Source organism: Canis aureus, chromosome X (assembly GCF_053574225.1).
Source record: "Canis aureus isolate CA01 chromosome X, VMU_Caureus_v.1.0, whole genome shotgun sequence".
NCBI classification, from domain to species: domain Eukaryota; kingdom Metazoa; phylum Chordata; class Mammalia; order Carnivora; family Canidae; genus Canis; species Canis aureus.
In genome coordinates, this window is record NC_135649.1 from 61,676,930 (window position 1) to 61,703,847 (window position 26,918).

The 26,918-nt window shown below is 38.1% G+C and overlaps 1 protein-coding gene across 4 annotated transcripts in view; it reads right to left on the minus strand.

The window, feature by feature from the left end:
* Positions 1–26,536, minus strand: part of SH3BGRL (SH3 domain binding glutamate rich protein like) — a 356,563-nt gene extending 330,027 nt beyond the window's left edge. For 2 of the 4 annotated variants that reach the window (XM_077888998.1, XM_077889000.1), the window contains exon 1: positions 26,276–26,535. In XM_077888998.1, the coding sequence (XP_077745124.1) occupies positions 26,276–26,320 (45 nt within the window). In that variant the 5' untranslated portion in view covers positions 26,321–26,535. Of the gene's footprint in view, positions 1–26,275 lie in introns of all 4 variants that reach the window. The other 2 variants (XR_013374934.1, XM_077889001.1) reach the window with 2 other exon arrangements.
* Positions 26,537–26,918: the final 382 nt, after the last annotated feature.

Below are 26,918 nucleotides of genomic sequence, written 5' to 3' on the forward strand. Positions count from 1 at the left end.
GTCCCTTCTGGATAATCCAAGATAATCTCCCCATCTCCAAATCTTTAATCACTTCTGCAAAGTCCCTTTTGCCATGTAAGGTAATATAGTTACAGGTTCCAAAGACTTGGACATCTTTGGGAGGTCATTACTCTGCCTACCATAATTGGCCATAATACTAATAATTAATCCACTATAGTTGTATGCAGGCATTCATCTATGCAAATTCACCCAATGAATTCACCCAATAAATGTAGCCAGAGTAGTCCAATGATAATAAAAATGCCCATCTTCAATTTGCCCTAATAGAGAAGAGATTTGAAAATTTCTTTTCTACTTAATTATAAAACATAAGCACAGCTCTTACCTCTATCACATTTATTCCAAGTGTCATTACCATCACTCTCTCTCAGTCATAAAGACTGTATGAACACATCATTCATCTTAATATGCTTTTATTAAAATTAAATTTCTCAGAAATATAAGTATATATACCCAAAACTACATGAATACTTACACCAAGGATTCAGAATTTAAAACTTTAATGATAATTAGTAAGATTCAAATTAGAAAGTGGCAGCCAGGATGGTAAAAGACATAAAATATATGCAATATATGGAATACTTGAAAGAACTAAGAATTCTCAGTCTGGAAACAGATATTCAAAAAAACAAGAATTCATGATGTTAGTCTTACCTGTGGTGAAGGGCTCTAATATCAAAGAGAAGATTTAGTTCCAAATTTAAAAAATCAGACCACCAGGTAGAAGTTAGAATGAACCACATTTTGGCTTAATTTAAAATTACTTTTTAAAAAATATTTATTTATTTGAGGAGAGAGAGAGAGACAGAGAGAGAGACACAGAGAGAGAATGAGTGGGGGAGGGAGGTGTTGGGCAGAGGTAGAAGCAGGTTCCCTGCTGAGCAGGGTGCCTGACAAGGGGCTCCATCTTAGGACCCTGGGATCATGATGTGAGCCAAAGGCAGATTTTTTTTAAAGATTTTTATTTATTCATGAGAGACACACAGAGAGAAAGGCAGAGACACAGGCAAAGGGAGAAGCAGGCTCCATGCAAGGAGCCCAATGTGGGACTCGAACCTGGGAATTCGGAATCATGCCCTGAGCTAAAGGCAGGCACTCAACCACTGAGCCACTCAGACGTCCCCCAAAGGCAGATATTTAACTGACTGAGCCATTCAGGTGCCCTTGATACTACTTTTAATGATTAGAGTTGTCTAACAATGAAACAGCTTATTTGGTTTTTTTTAAGATTTTTTTATTTATTCATTTGAGAGAGAGACAGAGAGAGCAAGTGAGAGCATGAGCAGTGGGGAGGGTCAGAGAGAGAGGGAGAAGAAGACTCCCTGCTGAGCAGAGTGTCTGACATGGGGCTTGATCCCATGACCCCAGGATCATGCCCTGAGTCAAGGACAGACACTTAACTGATTGAGCCACCCAGGCACCTCGGAAACAACCTATTTGAATAATTATTAGAAGTTGTATTTATTAACTTAGTAGCTAATAGTAGTAGTTATGAATAGTGTTTAGTAGTAGAAGTTAACCAGAATTGTTTAACAATGAGGCAATATGTTTGAAGAATTACTAAAAGTATCAATTGAGAAGGAAATATTTAAAAGGCTGCAAAAAGAAGACATCTGCATTGAGTAAAATGTTGGACAGATTGGAAGATGCTATGAGTCTAAAATTAGGCTTTGCAGAGATAAAAGTTCTTCCACATAAAATCTTACACTAATGTTTCTTACTTTATTAAGGCAGCAGCATCATTAGTAAAAGTAAAGTGTTGATCACCAAGTGTTTACTGAATATCTCTTATGGTTTAAGGTTTGAAGACATATGTGACACAGTCCTTATCCTCAGACTGTTTAATGGAGTGATCAGAACATAACCATAAGAAGGCAATGGGCAATATTATGAGCATCCCTCATGAAACATATAGACGATAAGTGCTAAAGGAGTTTAGATGTAGAGAATTACCTTACTTTAAGTAAGCAGGAAAGACTTCATTTGTGAAAAGGGGTAATGAATGGCTAAGACCAAAGCCAGTGAAATGGGTGGAGAAGGATAATTCAGGTGAAGAGAACATGGAGAGCAAAGTCACAGAAGTGAGGATATATATGGCACATTTAAGAAGTAGCAAGCCCAGCTGTCTGGTCCAGAGAGTGCCACTAGTACAATGCTTTCTACTGATTTCACACAAGATGATTTTTAATACATGAATGGAAATATTTAATTATATATATTTACTCTAATATGTAATATAAAAATAGATAATTAGCACATTAAATCCATGATTCCACAGATACTGTTGTCTGGGATAAATTAAGTTCTTTCATTCATACATCCATGGATTCCATAAGCATATATTCATTACATAGTTTCTGGTCACTGGGCCCTGTCATATGGTCTGAGAACACAACACTAACCACTTTAGGTTAAGGCACAGCATTTCTTTTTCTGAGGATTTGAATTTATTTACAGTATGATTTGTACTGGCCTGTAACTTTGGTTAACAGTCCAACTAGGATCATTGTATTTCCTCAGTCTTAATCATATAAAATTAATGGAATTGGTATTGGGAGGTTATAAAACTCAGGTCAGGCTCAAAAGGCTTGAAAAAAGCCCTGGGTGTTGAACAAAATATAGTCTCTACTTGTACAGGGCTTTTATGATGAAGTCAGCTTTACTTATCAGGTAATTATCTAATCCACTGTCATTTTTTTAAGATTTTATTTATTTATTCATGATAGTCACACACAGAGAGAGAGAGAGAGGCAGAGACACAGGCAGAGGGAGAAGCAGGCTCCATGCAGGGAGCCCGACATGGTATTCGATCCCGGGTCTCCAGGATCGCGCCCTGGGCCAAAGGCAGGCGCCAAACTGCTGCGCCACCCAGGGATCCCCTAATCCACTGTCTTTTTTAGGAAAGACTGAAGTTGACTCAGCTTTAAATCAGCAATTTCTAAGAAACTATAATAAAGCTTCCTACGTGGTTTCTCTAATTATTTAGACAAAAATATGTATTTCTAATCTCTGAGTTGAAGAAAAAAAGGAACAAAAAGACTACTGACAAAAAAAAAGACTGAACAAAGGATAATTTGTGATCCTTTTGTTATACTATATTAAAAAATGGAGTTAAAGGAAAATGCAGTAAGATCACAAGGGAGATTCAAATTAAGCTTTTTGTATGAAATGAAATTAGTAAATACAAAACATCTTAAATCAGATTGTCACAGATTAATTATGACCTGAAATAATGTCTTCTAATTTATTTATTTATTTATTTATTTATTTATTTATTTATTTATTTATGATAGAGAGCGAGAGAGGCAGAGACACAGGAGGAGGGAGAAGCAGGCTCCATGCCGGGAGCCCGACGTGGGACTCGATCCCGGAACTCGATCCCGGGACTCCAGGATTGCGCCCTGGACCAAAGGCAGGCGCTAAACCGCTGAGCCACCCAGGGATCCCCTGTCTTCTAATTTCTATTCTTGATTAACTCTCAGTATTGCTTACAACTATGTGGTTTTTGTTTTAAGCACATAATCTGTGCTTTAGTTCATATTCTTGATTTATAGGTGTATTTGAAAGAAATAATATTTGGGTTATATGTAATAGGGCTTCATGAAATTTGTTTATAATTTTGGATGGTCTTGAGACTGCAAATTTGCCTAAAATACTCAGAGTAGATTTTTAATATCTTACAATTAAGTATAATAAGTACTAAGAGAAAAAAAAAGAAGTACTAAGAGATTCCAAAGAAATGGAGCAATGAAAACAATGTAATCATTTTCAATAGCATGATTTTTTTCATTAATAACATCATCAGCTATCAAAAATGAACAATGCCTAGTACTTGGGCTTTAGCAAATTACTGATTTGAAAGTGCTTAAACAACTGATTTTGAGATTAGTTTAAAGTCAGTAACTCACAAGTCTCACAAAATAACCAATAAATGACAATATTCCTTTTTGGCATGATCTTAGAGTGTACTGATCTACAGGTATGAACAATAAATACCCAGAATGTTTCCCCACAAAAAAAGAGGGATACAAAAAAGGAGAAAAAGACCATCAAACCAATTTTAAGCTTTTTAAAATAAGGTAGATTGCAAAGTCAGGAAAAACACTTTGTCCTCCACAGAGGTAAATATTTTATCATTAGATATTTAGGAAATATACATTGAATTGATAACGGGTATATCTCTATGTATTGCATAGTGCTTTACTTCCTTTTCTTCCATGGTTTCAAGAATCTGATCTCCCTGTTTACTACACAAATAGAGGCAAGCAGGAGAACCTGGGTAGTTCAGTTGGTTAAGCGTTTGCCTTAGGCTCAAGTCATGATCCCAGGGTCCTGGGATAGAGACCCATGTTGGGCTCCTTGCTCATGGAGAGCTTGCTTCTCCCTCTCTTCCCTGCTTATTCTCTCTCTCTCTCTCTCTCTCAAATAAATAAGTAAAATATTTTTTTAACACAAGGTAAAGAATATCCTTCATTAGTCATGCAGAATTCTAACAATCTTAGTTCCCAAGTCTAGGACAACAAGGAATAGAAAGTAGTACTGCAGCATATTATCAAAGGAGGTTGTAAATTTCCCTCTTTGGAGAATTTACTAAGAGGAAATTGATTACCCTCTTGGGACAGTTCACAGGCAGTCCTTAGGTGGTTGGACTGGATGACCTCCTATCCTTTTCTATCCAGATGCTTCTAATAGTTTGTTTTCAGTATGTTTGTTGCTGATAAAAATAGAAGAGACTGAAAGCCATTTTTTTTTACAATGGATAATGAACTTCCAGTGTTAGACTCTAGGATTATGGTTTTTTTTAAGATTCTATTTATTTATTCATGAGAGACACAGAGAGAGAGGGCAGAGAGAGAAGCAGGCTTTCTGCAGGGAGCCCAATGTGGGACTTGAACCCAGGACCCTGGGATCGTGCCCTGAGCCAAAGGCAGACACTCAACCGCTGGGCCACCCAGGCGTCCCAGACTCTAGGATTCTTAATAACAAGTAATATTAATAACAAAAAAAAGATTTTCCATATCCTTTCCATGTAGATATAGTCTCTTTAGTTCACTAAAACATCATTATAAAAATTTGAAAGCCATAATTCTATTTTAAGACGAAATATCTGGTACTAGGAGAAAATTTATCCACCAGAACAGGACCCAACTGGATTTCAATGTTTATTAACTCTTGGTAATGAGGCAACCATTTTTTTAAAGATTGTATTTATTCACAAGAGACACACAGAGCGAGGCACATATGTAGGCAGACAGAGAAGCAGGATCCCTGTGGGGAGCCCCATGCAGGACTCCATCCTGGGACCCTGGGATCATACCCTGAGCCAAAGGCAGACATTCAACCACTGAGTCACTCAGGCATCCCAAAGCAACCATTTTTTGACAGAGTTCACATGTTTGTGGTAGTGAGAGTTAGAAATATGATGGAAGGGGAAAGGAGGGACTAATATTATCTTCAGTTATCTAATAATTGGTGAAAACATAGAGAAACATTGATTGTTTCAGCACTTAGCCTGTTTGCTATATACTTAATTAAAGGCAAACATGTTGAATAGTCCCCACACTGGAAAGTCTGGCTCAAGAGATAGTCCTTGTCAAATTTAATTGTAGCAGTGGCATGAACTAAGCTCAAAGGAAACAAAGCACACTGATATGCAGGACCCTGAACCAAATATTAAATCATACAGTTGGGAATCCTATAATCCTTGGAAAAGAAGGAAAGAATCAGGAAGAGCACAAAGGGAGAGACAAAAATAAGATGATTGAAGTGTTATAAGTTAAGGAGTTAGGGACACCTGGGTGGCTTAGTGGTTGAGCATCTGCCTTTGGCTCAGGGCATAATCCCTGGGATCTGTGATGGAGCCCTGTTATGGACCGCCCCCCCCCCCACATCAGGCTCTCCGCAGGGAGCCTGCTTCTCCATTTGCCTATCTGTCTGCCTCTCTGTGTCTCTCATGAGTAAATAAATAAAATCTTTTTAAAAAAGGAGTTAATGAATACATCTTATATTTTTGTAAGGCATAATTGTTAATACAAAAGATCAAAGCTGGGGTGACCACGAAGAGATCATAGAGTGATCTAAAAGACATTTTTTCAGATAATAAAACAGGAGCCTAGTATGCTTTGCTCCATAGTTCCACGATAACTGATAGAAATGGGCACTAAAACCTCAAATCTTTGACTTGTCATAATTGCTACATTTGAATTAAATCAAAACCATATAGTAATCATACCCATACAAATGTTAAGATCTATTTCCCACACCTTTCTCCAGGGAAATGGCAGGGAAATTGAGTAAAAGTTAATTTAATTAATAAACTACCACTGTTTTCAGAATAGTTATTCAAGGCTAAGATCATTGTCAGGGCAACTGGAAGAGGTAGACAAAATACTTGGGTACATTTGATGGGGGCGGGGGGCAAGTGAATGTTAATTCCTGGTAGACAGAATACCAACTTGAACATAACTAGTCCCTAAAGTAGTTGTGTTTTTGAGTCCCTCACATATACCTCCTTATTTGTAAGCCATATAGTTTGGTCCCCAAAATTGACATCTCTATATGTCCTATCTTATTCTGGCTCAGGGAACAGGCTGAGGATTATTTTTGGCTCTTCTCACTCTTGAGGACCTGTGTCAAGAATCTAGCCCAGTGGATGACAATAACTATTTTCTGAATGAATGGGTGAATGAATGAATGAATTTTGAGGTAAAAGAAGGGAATCCTCAGTACAGCCTATAGATCCAGAATAGGCAGGGCCTGTCCATCCTATCTAAGACTCAGCACTTGAATATCTCTGCCAAATTTTTATATAGTATATGTATGTATATATATTATTAAGTTTCTTCAATGGAGAAGTACTAAACCAGAGCTCCAAAAACTCTCTGATGTTGAATTTAATAATTTAATGTATATGCAGCCCCAAATTTCTGATTTCTTTCCATTTTTTTCTTTGTCTTTTTTTCCTGAGTTGCTTACACCAGATCCCAAATCAGCCCAGAAATCTTGGAAGCTAGATTAAGATTGGGAGGATGGGGGCAGCCCGGGAGGCTCAGTGCTTTAGTGCCTCCTTCAGCCCAGGGCATGATCCTGAAGACCCGGTATCGAGTCCCATGCTGGGCTCGCTGCATGGAGCCGCTTCTCCCTCTGCCTGTGTCTCTGCCTCTGTGTGTGTGTGTCTCCCATGAATAAATAAATAAAATCTTAAAAAAAGATTGGGAGGATGGGAACTAAATGTAAAAGAATAAATTGAAAAAAAAAAGATAAGTTTCACTTTCTTTTGACTAAAATAATACATCTTGGGATGCCTAGGTGACTCAGTGGTTGAGTGTCTGCCTTCGGCTCAGGGCGTGATCCTGGAGTTCCAGGATCAAGTCCCACATCAGGCTACCCACAGGGAACCTGGTTCTCTCTCTGCCTATGCCTCTGCCTCTCATGAATAAATAAATAAAATCTTTCTATAAATAAATAAATAAATAATCCAACTTCTAGAAGTTAGAGTGTAGAAAGCAAAATATTCTAAAGATTCAAACTAAGTTTTACTGAAGTTTAGCAAGTAAAAGTAAGGTAAAGTTTCTAGCTGTTCTTCATAATTTCTGTAACAACTTTGACTTTCCTGACTATTCTTTTACAAGGGTAATTTAAATTTACAACTAAAAATAGGGATCCCGGGGTGGCGCAGCGGTTTGGCGCCTGCCTTTGGCCCAGGGTGCGATCCTGGAGACCCGGGATCGAATCCCACATCGGGCTCCCGGTGCATGGAGCCTGCTTCTCCCTCTGCCTATGTCTCTGCCTCTCTCTCTCTCTGTGTGACTATCATAAATAAATAAAAATTAAAAAAAATAAAATAAAAATAAAGACATTTTGCTACATAATCATCAGAGACTTTATACGATAACTGAAATTAGCAAAGGTTTCTATACTTTAAAAAAATGCTTTCTGAAGTAATTTAGATTTGTCTTGATAAAAACATCCATTGAACATTTCAACAAATAATACAAAAATGTTTATTTAGTTTCATTGTTTTATAATCTTGAATATTCATCTTTGTCATAATTTCTAAAATATTAATTCTTGAATATTTCAGCCACTGGTGATTCAACAATGAAATATAAAACCAACGATGTTCTGATAAATCTAGGCTGGGAAAACGGATAAACAGGATTTTTCAAGGCAAATTCCAATTCACTTAGTTTTGTTCTATTTTAATTCTTCTAAACTATCTTTTTTTCGTTTTGTCAAACTATTCAAATAGTCTACCTACTCACCCCTTCCTCATTATATAATGCATTTCTTTAGGCTTTCTTTTTTTTAGATTTTATTTACTTATTCATGAGAGACACAGAGAGAGAAGGCAGAGACATAGACAGAGGGAGAAGCAAGCAGGCTCTATGCAGACAGCCCTATGTGGGACTCAATCCCGAAACTCTGGGATCATGCTCTGAGCAGACGCTCAACTGCTTAGCCACCCAGGCGTCCCTCTTTAGGCTTTTAATTAGGTTTTTGTCTTCACCATTCTACCGAAACTATTTCCAAGATCATTAATAATTTCTTTATTTTGGATTTAATAGCCTTTTAAAATCGGTACTCTAGTTTCTAAAGGATGCTACTCTGATCTCTCTTAATGAATCCTCCTGTTTCCTGCTGCACCTGCTTTCTTTCACACCATCCTGAATGTGAACATCCACTAAGATCCTGTCCTTGTTCTCAGCCTTCTTGTCATTTCACTCTATAATTCCTCCCTTCAAGCGAGGTCATTATTTCCTATGGTGTCAAGTCCTTCTTTGTGAGTAACTCCAAAATCTATTCTCCAGCCACCATCTTTCCCAAGTTGTAGTCAAACATTTCCCACTAGCAACTGCAGATCCCCATTTGAATGACATGGTTGCACTTGAATTTAAACATGTTATCCATTCATGCATCAACAAATATTTATTTGGAAACTTACAATGTATAAGTATATTCTGGACAGTGAGAAGCTCATGGTCTGGTGGAGAAGATAGGTAAGTCATTTTCTCTGTCGAATTTTGAAATAGTACTATATTAAAGTAGAGCTCTAGGGCAGCCCAGGTGGCTCAGCCATTTAGTGCCATCTTCAGCCCAGGGCCTGATCCTGGACTCCCTGAATGGAGTCCCACATCAGGCTCCCTGCATGGAGCCTGCTTCTCTCTGCCTATGTCTCTGCCTCTGTCTCTTTCTCTGTGTCTGTCATGAATAAATAAATAAAATCTTTAAAAAAATATGGGATCCCTGGGTGGCGCAGCGGTTTAGCGCCTGCCTTTGGCCCAGGGCGCGATCCTGGAGACCCAGAATCGAATCCCACGTCGGGCTCCCGGTGCATGGAGCCTGCTTCTCCCTCTGCCTATGTCTCTGCCTCTCTCTCTCTCTCTCTCTGTGTGACTATCATAAATAAATAAATAAATTAAAAAAAAAATAAAAAAAAAATAAAGTAGAGCTCTACAAAGTATCTTACATTTTTACAGACCCATCATTCTGAGAGGAGGAAAGCTAAAAGATAAACTGTAAAAACACTGACTTGGCCTCAAAATCTGTTCTTTTATGTACAGAAACCTACGTTATGTGATTTTTTAAAATTGGTAGAGACAATCTTTTTAACTTAAGATAAATGTTTACAAAAAGGCTAATCCTATTTTATACAATATGCAATCTGTATTTTTTATCATATGCTTTCATACAGAATAAGGGCTTGTCATTAATCATATGAAATGAAAGTTGCCAAATAATCCTAAAATTTGGATGGAATCAGAAAATACTCCAGACAGTAAGAGGAATTTTGAAAAAGAAAACCAAAGCTGTTGACATCACAATGCCAAACTTCATGCTCTATTACAAAGCTGTCATCATCCAGACAGTATAGTACTGGCACAAAAACGGACATAGAGATCAATGGGACAGAATAGAAAACCCAAAAATGGACCCTAAACTCTATGGTCAACTAATTTTGACAAAGCAGGAAAGAATACCAAATGGAAAAAGACAGTCTCTTCAACAAATGGTGCTGGGAAAATTGGACATCCACATGCAGAAGAATGAAACTGGACCATTTTCTTACACTATACATGAAGATAAACTCAAAATGGATGAAAGACCTAAATGTGAGATAATTATCCACCGAAATCCTAGAGAAGAACACAGCCAGCAACCTCTTTGACCTTGGCCACAGGATCCTTTTGCTAGACACATTTCCAATGTCAAGGGAAACAAAAGGAAAAATGAATTATTGTGACTTTATCAACATTAAAACCTTCTGCACAGAAAAGGGAACAGTCAACAAAACTAAAAGGCAAATATAGAAAGGGAGAAGATATTTGCAAATGAAATATCAGATAAAGGGCTGGTATCCAAGGTCTATAAAGAATTTATCAAACTCAACATCCAAAAAAACAAAGAATCTAGTCAAAAGATGGGCAGAAGACATGAACAGACATTTCTCCAAAGAAGACATCCAAATGGCCAACAGACAGATGAAAAAATGCTGAACATCACTCAGCATCAGGGAATTTTAAATCAAAATTTAAATAAAAACCACAATGAAATACCACTTCACACCAGGCAGAATGGCTAAAATTAACAAGTCAGGAAGCAACAATTATTGGTGAGGATGTGGATAAAGGGAGACTCTTACACTGTTGGTAGGAATCTAAGCTGGTATAATCTCTAGGAAAAACAGTATGGAGGTTTCTCAAGAAGTTAGAAATAGAGCTAAACTAAGACCCAGAAATTGCACTACTATGTATTTATCCCAAAGATACAAATGTATTGCTCCCAAGGGGCACCTGCATCCAATGTTTATAGCAGCAATGTCCACAATAGACAAACTATGGAGGCTCCATCAACAGATGAATGGATAAAGATGTGGTATATATATATATAATGGAATATTACTCAGCCATTAGAAAGAATGAATACTTATCATTTACATTGACATGGACGGAACTGGAGGGTATTATGCTGAGCAAAATAAGTCAATCAGAAAAAGACAATTATCATATGGTTTCACTCATATGTAGAATACAAGAAACAGCACAGTGAATCATAAGGGAAGGGAGGGAAAACTGAACGGGAGGTCATCAGAGATGAAGGAAAACCATGAAAGAGTCTTAAGCAAATGAAATAAACTGAGGGTTGCTGGATGGGGGTGGGTGGGGGAATGGGGTAAATGGGTGATGGGCATTAAGAAGGGCATGTGATGCAATGAGCACTGGGTATTATATGCAACAGATGAATTGTTGAACTCTATATTGAAAACAATGATGTTGGTTAATTGAATTTAAATTTAAAAAAGAAAGTTCCTTTACATTTTTACTAAAAAAAAAAAAGAAAATAGACACATAAATTACTGCTTGCCATTCCAACTTCAAATATTTACAAGAAATCTTATAATAGCAATCAAATGATGGTCCTTGTTGCAAGTGTGGGTTTAGAATGAGGTCATAATTATGTCAATCATTCGAAGATGGTCTACCTATTTTTTCTTATAATTTTTTGTTGGAGCAATTCATGTTTTGACAACCCAATAATTCAGATTTTGCTTTTTTTGTTTCCCCAGAATCTCTTAATATGAGCTACTGCACGATAAGTATCTAACTGTTGTACCACCAGCCCCTTTTTAGATGTTCTTTATATATCCCAAGCAATAATATGCTTATGTACAGTTTCCCTAGTTTTACACATTATCCTAAAAGTGTAATTCTAATATTTCTTTATCCAATCACATTATGTAGTAAAAAGTCAAATAATCTCTATAAATTATTGACTTTCAAAAAGTAATTATATATTAATTTATAGAAAATCTACTTGGTCATCTAGATATAAATGACTTAGATAATACTGTTAGATGTTTTACATTTTAAAGCATCATATAGTGCATTACTTCTCATGAAATCTAGAATCACTTACTTTCAAAAGTACACACATGCTATGTTGCTGGTGGGAGGTCCCTCGAGCAGGCCCTGGTATTTGGGCAGTATAAAAATTCCCTGGGATGTATAGTTTTAGTTGTTGAGGTCAACCTTTTGGTAGAGTCAGACTTAAATCCACGTAGGATATATAAACTTTCTTAAGGCCCCCAAGCAGAGTCTGACCATAACCACTCAATTTTAAGGGGATATAAAAACATACCAAACAAAGATTATTCTTTAATTTAAATTTCAAATGTAGAGACGCCTGGGTGGCTCAGTGGTTGAGTCTGCCTTTGGCCCAGGGCACGATCCCGGAGTCCAGGGATCAAGTCTTAAATTGGGCTTCCTTCAAGAAGCCTGCTACTCCCTCTGCCTATGTCTCTGCCTCTCTCTGTGTGTCTCTCATGAATAAATAAATAAATAAATAAATAAATAAATAAATAAATAAATATCTTTAAAAAAATTTCAAAATGTAATCATAAGTCCTAATGCAACTGGGCAATAACTCAATGGTTACACATACTATCTTCATAATATTTTTGTGCTTGCCTTTCAACAAGTTTTCTTTTAAAAAATCACATAAATTCTATGGTATAAAATTGGCCTTATTCTGGATTTTGACACATTTCCTACTTATTTCCTTTAAAAGTTACCAGGTCTTTTTCTTCTTACCTGGTCAACTCTCTATATCACCATCATCACCCCTGATTGTCCTCTCATCATTAGAAGATTTAATTTAATATTTCTAAAATTTTAAGTAGAAATTTACTGAAAAAGCTATACCTCAACTACTGCATTTTTGGGGTTTCTAAATAGCTGATGCACAAGACCAATTATGTATACATTTCTGAAAGAGTAAAATCAGATTCTGTAATTTTTAGTAATGGATTTCCAAACCAATACTTATAGAAGCTTTCTTCCATGCTACTGTCATTTTATATCATTTATAAATGACATAAACTCTTGTGAGGGTTATGAGAAGCAAAGAAAATTTTAATGACCTACAGATAACATAGGCAACAGTCAATAACACATGCCATACCCTAAAGCTACATGCTCTAGCTGAAAGCTTAAAACCCCTTCTAAAAATAATTTGTCTCACCTACTTTTTGTTAGACTGCCTTACACAAGAAATCTTATATTGGGATAAAAGCACATATTTTACATTCTAAGTAATAGTATATATTGAACTATTATGACTTTGATTTTCTGCTCTGGATAATTTTCTTTCTAGAGAGGGAGAGAGGTGGGGGGCAAGGGGCAGAGGGGGAGAGAGAGAGAGAGAGAGAGAGAGAGAGAGAATCTTGAGCAGGCTCCACACTTTGGAGCCTCATACAGGGCTCCATCTCACAACTCTGAGATCATGACCTGAGCCTAACTCAAGAGTTGGAAATTTAACCAAATGAGCCACCCAGATTCCCCTGAAGAATTCTTAGTTCTCTACATGATATACTAGGCCACTAGAATTTTTCTTTGTACTGCTATAAAACAATTAACTAAGAAATACTTTTCATGATTTTCAAGTTTATTCGAAAAGCAATTTTGCAACGACTTTTTTTTTTAATTTTTATTTATTTATGATAGCCACAGAGAGAGAGAGAGAGAGGCAGAGACACAGGCAGAGGGAGAAGCAGGCTCCATGCACCGGGAGCCCGACGTGGGATTCGATCCCGGGTCTCCAGGATCGCGCCCTGGGCCAAAGGCAGGCGCCAAACCGCTGCGCCACCCAGGGATCCCCTGCAACGACTTTTAAATTAGTTTTAGAACTACATTCATAGTGGATAATCAAGAAATATCAACCAAAAGGTCAAATACCATGGTTGTTAAGATCATGGGCTCTGGCATCAGACAAACTTAGGTGGAAGTGCTTTGCTAGCTCTCTGAGTCTGTTTCCTTTTCATAAATGGACAGAGAAACTGCTGACTTTATTGACTTGAAACAGGAATTCAATTATATAATATTGTACTTACCACTATCCCTGGCATATTTTAAGCACTCACTGACAAAGTATTGCATGAGAAATTAAAATGAGGTGATTAATCATATTTTAACATATGATATAATTGTCTATGCTTATCGTCCTTCCAAATCAACTTTGAAATATCACGCTGAATAGAATGGTTTGTGATATCACGCGGCTGTTTTTTTTTTTTCATGCAACTACTATTAAGTGTATATTTAGTGCTTTAATTCTAACATTGAGGAATATGCTGCACCCAAAATAATTGGCTGAGTGGTAGTGGCAAAACAGACAAAATTTTCTCTATTTTTCTTGAAAGATTTTATTTATTTATTCATGATAGACACACAGAGAGAGGCAGAGACATAGGCATAAGGAGAAGCTGGCTCCTCACAGGGAGCCTGATGTGGGACTCAATCTCAGGACCCTGGTATCATGACCTGTGCCAAAGGCAGATGCTCAACCATTAAGCAACTCAGGTGCCCCCAAATTTTCTCTATTGTAACTGTTAACTGAGATAAATATTCTCTGGTATTTAAAAGATAAAGTACTATTTGTCTTGACTCACTGTTTGAAATATCTTAAGCAAAAATGTATGGCTTTAACTCCAACTCTGATAGTGTCTCATTTCCAGAAAGGACTAAGCCAAAGGGACAGAATTCAGAGACTAGAATCCATAATCAGAGTTTACAAGTCATAGCACTGTTGCTTTGCTAATGAATTTAGAAAATTTACAGAATCATAAAAAGCCACTTTTAAATTATATTAGCCTATGACAACATGAAAATACTTTTCAGGGAAGAGAATTTGAGTCAAAAGAACTCAATACATGGCACAAATGCTATTTAAAAATATGTCCTTGGATAAGCAATTTTATTTAAAAATAAAAGAACTAAAATATATCTGAAACTGATGCTACTAACCAACCTCTTTACTTTCCCCAGTCCCACCTAATTCTCATGTACAGATTATGGATGAAGAAGACACATTTGCCTGGTTAAGCATATTCCAGTCTTTTTCTATCTTTTCATGTATCATCCAGTCTTAAATAGTAGTTATAGGTTCATAGTCACATGACAAGAGTTTAATGTACTATTGACAATTTTTGTTTAATAACTATACATTAAGAGGATGTGTAAATAACAGTATTTAGGAGTGGGTTCTGGAGTCCGAACAACTTGGTTTCTTCTTTTTTTTTTAAGCAAGCTCCTTGCTCAGTGTGGAGTACAGCATGGAGTTTGAATCCACTACCCTGAGATCAAAACCTGAGCTGAGACCAAGAGTAGGGTGCTTAACCAACTGAGGAACCCATGTGCCCCCAGAACAACTTGGGTTCTAATCCCAGTTCTGCCACTTGAAACTTTTTTTTAAAAATTTTATTTATTCATGAGAGACACAGAGAAAGAGACAGAGGCAGAGACATAGGCAGAGAGAAGCAGGCTCCATGCAGGGAGACTGATGTGGGACTCGATCCCAGGAGTCCAGGACCACACCCTGGTCCAAAGGCAGGCACTAAACCGCTGAGCCATCCAGGGATCCCCGCACTTGAAACTTTTTGATCTTAAGCAATATACCTAATGTTTCTGGGTCTTAGACATAGTCCCTTAGACATACATATTTACAGATGTAAACATACATTTGTTTAATCTTGCTCTGGATTGGAGGAAATAATTAAGTACTAGGTTTAAAAGACTTTCTGGTAGGCAAGAAAGAAGAACTGAAAGCAACAGACGGTCATAGTCTGAGATTCCAACAGAATCTCAATATGTTTAATTTTATCAGTAAGAAATGAAATATTACATTCACTCTTGATAATTCAATTAACTAGCAGAAAATATTTCTGTAAAAGATATGTGTTTAATTGTACAATATATATCTTAGAGAAGAATTTAGGGATTAACTACAGAGAATTAGAACATTTGACCTGAATGCATCTGGGGCTTCAATCTATTTATTATTTTACAGGTCAATCCAGGGGGAGAATTGATCTTATGGTGTATTGTTCAGAACTTCTCCTCAATACAGAAACTAGCCTTTGAGCTAGAGATAAACCCATTTTATATTTCTCTTCTACCAGCTCATAAATCTAAATTTATACTAAATTTCCAAGATACATTCTTCCCTAAAACCATTTGACTCTTAAATGCCCAAGAATCATTGCTGATAATTGTGATTTCCAAGCCTCTTTAAGTTGGGCCAAATTATTCCAAAAACTGCCACTGTTGCTGTGAAATTAAGGAAGTCAGTCATCAAACATAGGGCACCAAGTTGAAACCACTGATACTGAGTTCCTGCATTAACCAGGTGAATGCCGTCATTTTCCACCATTTAGAACCAAAAAGTATTTCTAAACATTCATATGATGAAAAATTTCTGATTTTGTTCCTTTAAGTAGTTTATGAATACTTTTAAATAGCATCCAAACAAATTTTGACAGTTATAACAAAGACCATAGCATACATCAAAACAATGTTCAATTTATAAATATAAGGTCAGAGAAGCAAAATATTCTGCCACCTAAAATACAATTACTTGAGAATCATATAGATGAAGAATTGTAGTTTATTATCCCACATGTATATTATCCAAATGAAAATAATACTGTGACTAGTGACTCATACTTTGGCAATCACAAGCATTTATTTACTCGTTTTTATAACTTGTATAGTGAATAGTGTCATAAAGAAATGTATATTTCATTTTGCACATGGATAATTGTCTTAGCAGTCATAAAAGAGATAATTTTTAAAAAGTTATTTCATAAATAAAACCCACAGAAACCATCTATCTACCACAATCTCAACATTTTACACTAACCCTACCTAGAATGCATAGAGACCATAAGATGGAGATTATGATGAGTCCAGAGAAAAGAAGTATCAGAAAAAAACCTCCCAAACCAGTTAAAATTCTCCAAGCAATCATCATTCTAGCAGTTCTCATCAAAGACTAATGTTGATTTTTGTTAAAAGTTACTGAAATTTATTAAGTTACACAGGGTCTGTATTTATTGTTCCTGTTCCATTAAATATAAATTTATAGGGCATTACAATCTCAACAAGAACAACAACAGCAAAAAAATGTTATATACTTCTGTGTTACAGTGGGTCAAGACATACACAAACAGTCCTGAACAGGCAGAAATCACCCCCTATAGACAGACAACTTTGGAATTGTATTCCTGCTAAATAGTTTCCACAAAAAGAAACAGTATTCAGGCCTGACTTTCTATACCTTGACACAAAAAACAATTCCAAATGGGCGTGTCTTCTCTATCCCCCTGTCCTTGAGTGAACAGTCATTTACTCCACTTAATGACATTCAATTTCAGATATACTATCTCTCCTCCACATCAGCTCATTTTTCTAATCCCTGTATATGTATATGCTCAGGCAATTCTTCCAATTCTTCCAGTCATTTCTGTACCTCTCACCTCATGTTCACATTTATCTTCTCATGCCTCCTCTACATGCATCACTGGGACATTGTATTTCTTGGTGGTTAAATACATGTTATTGTATTCAAACAGCTTGTGCTGGATTCAAGTTCTGTGACATCCTATTTATATGACCCTGAGAAAGCTGTTTAACCTTTCTGGACCTGTATTTCCTTATCTTAAAAATAGAGATAATCATAACACCTAATTCACAGGACTAGGAATTGTCAACAAAAAATGAGATAGTACCTGACACACTTAAGTGTTTCTATTATTATTATGGCTTTCAAGAAATTTATTACAAAAACCAACACGCCTGTTTTCATTTCTACATTTTTGAGAACCAAATGCTACCAGTATTGGGGCAGAGTTGAGTAAATATTTGAAAACTTTTTTTTTTTTTTTGATCAGGCTATGTGGGAAAATAAGTCCTGAAATAAGCACAGAAAAGATTAATATCGTTTTGGACTTATATATTCTCTTGTGCCTGGTAAAACATTGAATATTGGTTATTTTCATAACAACCATTAGGAAGAGTCAGAAGCCAGTGAAAGATTAGCAATCCAAAACCAAAAGCTTTCTTTTAAATGCTATTCAGAGAACTACACTTAATAACTTATCTTAGTAACTTATAAGAGTGTCTCACTTTGAGCAATCATTGGGTTCCCATTAAGATTTTTGCCCCAAGAAGGTGGGGCAAGACGGTGGAAGAGTAGGATCCCCAAGTCACCTGTCCCCATCAACTTACTTAGATAATTTTCAAATCATCCTGAAAACCTACGAATTCAGCCTGAGATTTAAAGAGAGAACAGCTAGAATGCTACAGTGAGAAAAGTTCGCGCTTCTATCAAGGCAGGAAGATGGAAAAAAATAAAGAAATAAAAAAGCATCCAAGGTGGAGCACCCCGTGAGGAGCCAGGCTAAGGCGGGGCGAGTGACTCCAGGACAGGAAAGCCCCGTCCCGGAGAAGCAGAAGCTTCACCAATCTTTCCGGATAGAAAGGCGCTTGCAGGGAGTTGGAGTAGGATCCCAGGAGGGGCAGGGATGCCCTCAGGCTCCCAGGGGCACTAACAGAGGAACTGCGCCCCGGGGGAGAGTGCGCCACAAACCACTGCCGAGCTCCCTAAAGGGCTGCAGCGAGCACCCGGCGGGGCCTTGGCAGCAGCACAGGCAGCAGGTCTGGCAGCGGCCTTGCACAGAGGGGACTGTGTGGCCCCGGGAGCACAATTCCAGTGGCACAGGCCCCAGAGCCCAGGGCGCCAGGGGACACATCCCAGGATCCTGCACTCCCTTTGGGACAGATGGAGCTGGGAGGGCTCAGGACAGCGAGGACACTCCAGGCTGGAGGGCAGCAGGGCCCCGGGAGCAGCTTAGGAAGCGGCGGGGGCAGCGGCTCCCCAGGAGGGGGCCCCGCCGCCACGGGAATGCAATTCCAGTGGTGCAGGCACCAGAGCCAAAGGCGCTGGGGGACACAGCCCAAGATCCGGTGCTCCCCACAGGACAGGCAGAGGTGGGGAGGACACAGGGCAGCAAGGACACTCCTGCCAACAGACGGCCCAGAGCTGTGCAGATCAGCGCCCCCCACCCCCCGCCCGCCCCGAGAGCATCCAGGCCCCTGCGGACTGGGAGCTGCAGTAGTTACTGTGGGAGCTGATTCCAGGCCTGCAGAGATGGCCGCCGCCACTACTGTTGTTCCTCCTGGTGTCACCTTGTACCTGGGACTGAGCCGGGCCACCAGGGAGCAGGGACCTCACAGGATAAACAGCTCCCACTGAGCCGTGCACCTAGAAGGGGGCTGGACAGCTCCGCTAGGTGCACACACCTGAGAATCAGCACAGAAGGCCCATCCCCCAGAGAACCAGCTGGAAGGACAGGGGGAAAGCAAGTAATTGATCAAGCAGCGCTAGAAAGTTCCAGGGGAAGTCGAGGGATTTACAGTATATAGAATCAGAGGATACTCCCCCTTGTTTTTTGTTTTCTGTTTGTTTCTCCTCCACCCCTTTTTTCTCTCTTGTTCTCCTTTTCTCACTACAACTTGTTTATGGCCAATCTGCACTGAGCAAAATGACTAGAAGGAAAAACTGACAACAAAAGAAAGAATCAGAAACAGTCCTCTGTCCCACAGAGTTACAGAATTTGGATTACAATTCGATGTCAGCAAACCAGTTCAGAAGCACAATTATGAAGCTACTGGTGGCTCTGGAAAAAAGTATAAAGGATTCAACAGACTTCATAACTGCAAAATTTAGAGCTAACCAGGCCGAAATTAAAAATCAATTAAATGAGATGCAATCCAAACTGGAGGTCCTAATGATGAGGGTTAATGAGGTAGAAGAACGAGTGAATGACATAGAAGACAAGTTGATGGCAAGGAAGGAAGCTGAGGAAAAAAAAAGAAAACAATTAAAAGATCATGAGGAAAGGTTAAGGGAAATAAAGGACAGCCTCAGAAGGAAAAATCTACCTTTAATTAGGGTTGCAGAGGGCACCAAAAGGGACAGAGTATGAGAATACGTTTTGAACAAATCATAGCTGAGAACTTCCCTAACTTGGGAAGGGAAACTGGCATCCAGAGATATCCTCACCACTAAAATCAAGAAAAAACATTCAACACCCCGACATTTAATACTGAAACTTGTAAATTCCTAAGATAAAGAGAGGATCTTTAAAGCAGCAACAGACAAGAAATCCCTAACCTTTATGGGGAGAAGTATTAGGTTAACAGCAGACCTCTCCACAGAGACCTGGCAGGCCAGGAAGGGCTGACAGGATATATTCAGGGCCCTAAATGAGAAGAACATGCAGCCAAGAATACTTTATCCAGCAAGGCTCTCATTCAGAATAGAAGGAGAGATAAAGAGCTTCCAAGATAGGAAGAAACTGAAACAATATGTGCCCACCAAACCAGATCTGCAAGAAATAATAAGGTGGACTAGGTGAAAGAAAGAGGAAGTCCAAGGAAACAATCCACAAAAACAGGGACTGATTAGGTATCCTGATGACATTAAATTCGTATCTGTCAATAGTAACTCTGAGTGTGAATGGGCTTAATGACCCCGTCAAAAGGCACAGGGTTTCAGACTGGATAAAAAAGCAAGACCCATCTATTTGCTGTCTACAAGAGACTCATTTTAGATAGAAGGACACCTACAGCCTGAAAACAAAAGATTGGAGAACCATTTACCATTCAAAAGGTCCTCAAATGAAAGCAGGGGTACCATCCTTATATCAGATAAACTAAAGTTTATCCCGAAGACTGTAGTAAGAGATGAAGAGGGACACTATATCATACTTAAAGGATCTATCCAACAAGAGGACCTAACAATCATCAATATTTATGCCCTGAATGTGGGAGCTGACAAGTATATCAATCAATTAATAACCAAAGTTAAGACATAGTTAAATAATAATACACTTATACTTGGAGACTTGAACACAGCGCTTTCTACAATTGATAGATTTTCTAAGCACATCTCCAAAGAAACAAGAGCGTTAAATGATACACTGGACCAGATGGATTACACAGATATTTCCAGAACTTTACATCCAAACGCAACTGAATACACATTCTTCTCAAGGGCACATGGAGCTTTCTCCAGAATAGACCACATACTGGGTCACAAATAAGGTCTTAACTGATGCCAAAAGACTGGGATTTTACCTGGCATATTTTCAGACCATAATGATTTGAAACTGGAACTAAATCACAAGAAGAACTTTGGAAGGATTTCAAACACGTGGAGGTTAAAGACCATCCTCCTAAAAGATGAAAGGGTCAACCCGGCAATTAGAGAAGAATTAAAAAGATTCATGGAAACTAATGAGAATGAAGATACAACCATTCAAAATCTTTGAGATACAGCAAAAGCATACCTGATGGGGAAATACATCGCAATACAAGCATCCATCCAAAAACTGGAAAGAACTATAAATACAAAAGCTAACCTTGCCCCTAAAGGAGCTGGAGGAAAAACAGCAAATAGATCCTACACCCAGCAGAAGAAGAGAGTTAATAAAGATTTGAGCAGAACTCAATGAAATCGAGACCAGAAGAACTGTGGAATAGATCAACAAAACCAGGAGTTGGTTCTTTGAAAGAATTAGTAAGATAGATAAACCATTAGCCAGCCTTATTAAAAAGAAGAGAGAGGAGACTCAAATTAATAAAATCATGAATGGGAAAGGAGAGATCACCACCAATTAAAAGGAAATACAAACGATTTAAAAAACTTAATATGAGCAGCTATATGCCAATAAATTAGGCAATCTAGACACAATGGACGCATTTCTGGAAAACCAAAAACTACCAAAACTGGAACAGGAAGAAATAGGAAACCTGAACAGGCCAATAACCAGGGAGGAAATTGAAGCAGTCATCAAAAATCTCCCAAGACACAAAAGTCCAGGGTCAGATGGCTTCCCAGGGAATTCTATCAAACGTTTAAAGGAGAAACCATACCTATTCTACTAAAGCTGTTCACAAAGATAGAAACAGATGGAGTACTTCCAAATTCATTCTATGAGGCCAGCATCACCTTAATTCCAAAACCAGACAAAGACCCCACCAAAAAGGAGAATTATAGACCAATATCCCTGATAAACACAGATGCAAAAATTCTCAACAACATAGTAGCCAATATGATCCATCTGTACATTAAGAAGATTATTCACCATGACCAAGTGGGTTTTATCCCCAGGCTACAAGGCTGGTTCAACTCTTGTAAAGCAATCGATGTGATAATATCAGCAAGAGAAAAAACAAGAATCATATGATCCTCTCAATAGATGCATAGAAAGCATTTGACCAAATACAGCATCCATTCCAGATCAAAACTCATCAGAGTGTAGGGATAGAGGGAACATTCCTCAGCATCTTAAAGGCATCTACAAAAAGCCCACAGCAAATATTATTCTCAATATGGAAACACTGGGAGCCTTTCCCCTAAGATCAGGAACAAGACAGGGATGTCCACTCTCACCACTGCTATTCAATATAATACTAGAAGTCCTAGCCTCAGCAATCCTGCAACAAAAAGAAATAAAAGGCTTTCAAATTGGCAAAGAAGTCAAACTCTCCCTCTTCGCAGGTGACATAATACTGTCCATAGAAAACCTAAAAGACTTCCCCCCAAGATTGCTAGAACTCATATAACAATTCGACAGTGTGGCAGGATACAGCATCAATTCCCAGAAGTCAGTGGCGTTTCTATACACTAACAATGAGACTGAAGAAAGAGAAATTAAGGAGTCAATTCCATTGACAATTGCACCCAAAGCATAATATACCTAGGAGGAAACCTAACCAAAGAGGTTAGAGGATCTATACCCTAAAAACAACAGAACACTTCTGAAAGAAATGGAGGAAGACACAAAGAGATGGAAAAATATTCCATGCTCAGGGATTGGAAGAATTAATATTGTGAAAATGTCAATGTTACCCAGGGCAATTTACACATTTAATGCAATCCTTATCAAAATACCATGGACTTTCTTCAGAGAGTTGGAACAAATAATCTTTAGATTTGTGTGGAATCAGAAAAGACCCCGAATAGCCAGGGGAAGATTGAAAAAGCAAACCATAGCTGGGGCAGATTTCAGGTTGTACTACAAAGCTGTGGTAATCAAGACAGTGTGGTACTGGCACAAAAACAGACACATAGATCAATGGAACAGAATAGACAAACCAGAAGTAGACCCTCAACTTTATGGTCAACTAATAATCGACAAAGCAGGAAAAACCATCCACTGTAAAAAGGACAGTCTTTTCAATAAATGGTGCTGGGTAAGAAGAAAGAAACTAGACCATTCTCTTACACCATACACAAAGATAAACTCAAAAAGGATGAAAGATCTCAATGTGAGATAAGATACCATCAAAATCCTAGAGGAGAACACAGGCAACACCCTTTTTGAACTTGGCCACAGCAACTTCTTGCAAGATACATCCATGAAGGCAAGAGAAACAAAAGCAAAAATTAATTATTGGGACTTCATCAGGATAAGAAGCTTCTGCACAGCAAAAGAAACCATCCACAAAACTAAAAGACAACCTACAGAATGGGAGAAGATATTTGCAAATGACGTATCAGATAAAGAGCTAGTATCCAAGATCTATAAAGAACTTCTTAAACTCAACACCAAAGAAACAAACAATCCAATCATGAAATGGGCAAAAGCCATGAACAGAAATTTCACAGAGGAAGACATAGACATGGCCAACAAGCACATGAGAAAATGCTCCACATCACTGGCCATCAGGGAAATACAAATCAAAACCACAATGAGATACCACCTCACACAAGTGGGAATGATGAAAATTCACAAGACAGGAAACAACAAATGTTGGAGAGGATGTGGAGAAAGGGGAACCCTCCTGCACTGTTGGTGGGAATGTTAACTGGTGGAGCCACTTTGGAAAACTCTGTGGAGGTTCCTCCAGGAGTTTAAAATAGAACTGGCCTATGACCCAGCAATTGCGCTGCTGGGGATTTACCCCAAAGATACAGATGCAGTGAAACACCGTGACACCTGCACCCCGATGTTTATAGCAACAATGTCCACAATAGCCAAACTGTGGAAGGAGCCTTCGTGTCCATAGAAAGATGATTGGATAAAAAGATGTGGGGTATGTATACAATGGAATATTACTCAGCCATTAGAAACGACAAATACCCACCATTTGCTTTGACATGGATGGACCTGGAGGGTATTATGCTGAGTGAAATAAGTCAATCGGAAAAGGACAAACATTATATGGTCTCATTCATTTGGGGAATATAAAAAGTAGTGAAAGGGAATGGAGAGCAAAGGAGAGAAAATGAGTGAAAATATCAGTGAGAGTGACAAAACATGAGAGACACCTAACTCTGGGAAATGAACAAAGGGTAGTGGATGGGTGGTGGGCGTAGGGTTGGGGTGACTGGGTGATGGGCACTTGGTGGGATGAGCACTGGTTGTTATGCTATATGTTGGCAAATTGAACTCCAATAAATAAATTAAAAAATATTTTTGCCCCCAAATCTCTAAATTGTGTGTTAAAAACTATATGGTAGAAGTCTTAATGACAATACCTTAGTACTGCAACCTGAATAGTGCACATTTATGTTATAAATGAAGTATACTCGCTTTTTCCTGTTTTAGTACTATTTAAAAATACTCATGCTTTTTAAAAAATAAAAATTTATTTTCCCTATATGTGTAATTTTGATAACAAGCTCATAAGAACTATAATTACTGAAACAACACACAAATTTCTAGTAACTCATAAGATAAAAAAACTGAAACAAAACATAAATAGCATATATTTCCTATTTGTATAGTCTTCAGCAATCCAGTCTAACAGCATACGTAAAAAGAGATAGCAGTCATTTTTTTAAGGCTTTTAGAACCCTAAGTCTTTACAAAGGGAGAAATACAATTGTTCTTTAATAGAAATTTTGAAAGGAGTTTCTTTTTGAATCTGCTTTTGGGGGAGGGGTAGATGAGCAAGAAAGCAAAGAATAAATAGTAGTATTGGAAATGCCTATCACCTAAAATGAAACTAACTTCTGATCAGGAATTTAACTAAAGTTATTAAGCTGGTCTTTAAAATTTTACAATTACTGTGTTGGGTGTGAGACTCTGAGGAACTCAAATATTACTCTGAAATATCATAATTAATATAAGTGGATAATAATAAAGCAAGAAGCTCATGAGGTAAGGTTCAAAGGCAATATAAAAAGTTTTAGGTTTTCAACCTAAATTTCCTCAAAAATTGTAATGTTAAGTATTCTGTCTGAAAACTGTCTAAACATACCCATGCATGGTGGCCAGAAAAGACAAAGTTCAAAGTTCAAGGTTTTTGTGATTTCACCTAACCTTCAGTTTTATCCCAAATCCATTTTAGGGGTAAATAAACAAAACAAACAACAGTAAAAATATGAAATAGCTGCTGTTCCAAAGCCCAGAAGAAGGAGGCAGTTACTACATCCTACATCAGGAACTCACATATCTACTCTTGCTACTTTTAGCTTTTCTTTTGAGTTGTGAAAAACAGGCACTTTCATTTATCATGGATATACACTCAGGTTGCACCCCAGTTTATCTTATTCCTTCCCACAGCTGCTGAAGAATTCTTACTCTAAATTAAAAGTACATGATCCCAGAAGGGACCTGTCCTATCATTTGAAGAAGCAGCAACTGGAGTCTGCCACTACACAAGAAACTGCTTACTTGTTAGTTCCCTTTTTAGTTCTTAATATATTTGAAGCAGTTAGAAACTGTTAGAAGTTATGTCTTTTTGGGGAAAAATTCATAATAAGGAACACTATGGAAGGAAAAAACAGGTCCTTTGTCACATTAGTTTAAAAAAAAAACCCACAACGTTGCATCATTGTTCTCAATCCCCCCCGCCCCCATTCTGCCTAGTTCTAACACTCTTTAAACTGAATTAAAACACACTCTCCTACACACTGGCAAAATAACTCTTTGATTAAACGGGCCTCACTTCAAAAATAATCACAATGTTTCAGTAGGCCTCCACTCAATTGTCATCAGCACGTTTTACATCTTTACAGAAGTGCATGCCTGCCTTTCATCTCAGTACCTAGAGCACATATGTCAAATTTCCCACTCCTGAAACTCACCAGTGTGTGATTTTACTTGACTCCTTCCCCTAACCTTAAAAACCCAATACCACCATCTCCCATTTACCAAAATTCAGTAACTTTCTTTTTCCTTCAACGTAGAAATGTGATCTTCCATCGTAATGGAAACAAAGCTAAACTCCATAGAAAAATGGAATCGAAGCAACAAAGGAAAGAAAGAGAAGGGGAAAACGGTTGGAAGACCGTGTGTCTTCCTAAGTAGTGGCTGCCAGATGAACTTCTGCAATTTTACGGTTCTGGAGCAGCAGGGGCCTGGTGTGTAGGAAAACAAAGGTGGTCTCTCCACCCTCCTTACCGCCGTTGAACCAGAGGAAGATGCAATATACACACGGATCACCATCCTGGGAGCAATGGCCGCTGTTGTTTGGGTCCTGCAAAGGGCTTGAGAGAAACTGCAGCAAATGCTGGAATTCAGCTAGAAGTGGAAGAGAGGTGGGAAGAAGAAAGGGGGGCGGAGGGTGGAAGGGGAACTCGCCAGAGTCCCGCCTCCTCCCTTGACTGCTTTCACTGAGCTCAGAATACTGCAGTCCCAGTCCCAAAGCCTGGAAAATACAGGCTCCTTTGCATCATTTCTATTTTTTTAAAATAGGGAGTCTCGAATTGCACCGCGAGATCTGTTGAAACATTTATTTTTGACGATTCTCTCCGCAAGAGGAGGCAGAGGAGAAAGAAAAAAAAAAGCAAAAGGGAGCATTGTATTAAATTATATTAGAATGAAGGACATTTTCCCACAGAAACTGAAAGTTCTGCACATAACTTCCTGCTCAGAAATGTATGCAAATAAGACAGATCTTCCTTAAATGAAGACTCCCTATGTTGAATCAGACACTAGTAAGAAAGCCCATGCTTTCAAAGTTTTGTGCATTTTAAGACTCCTATTATGTAATGATTATTCCGACGATAGCTGGTCACAGAAATTAGGCATTGAAGAAGTGAGC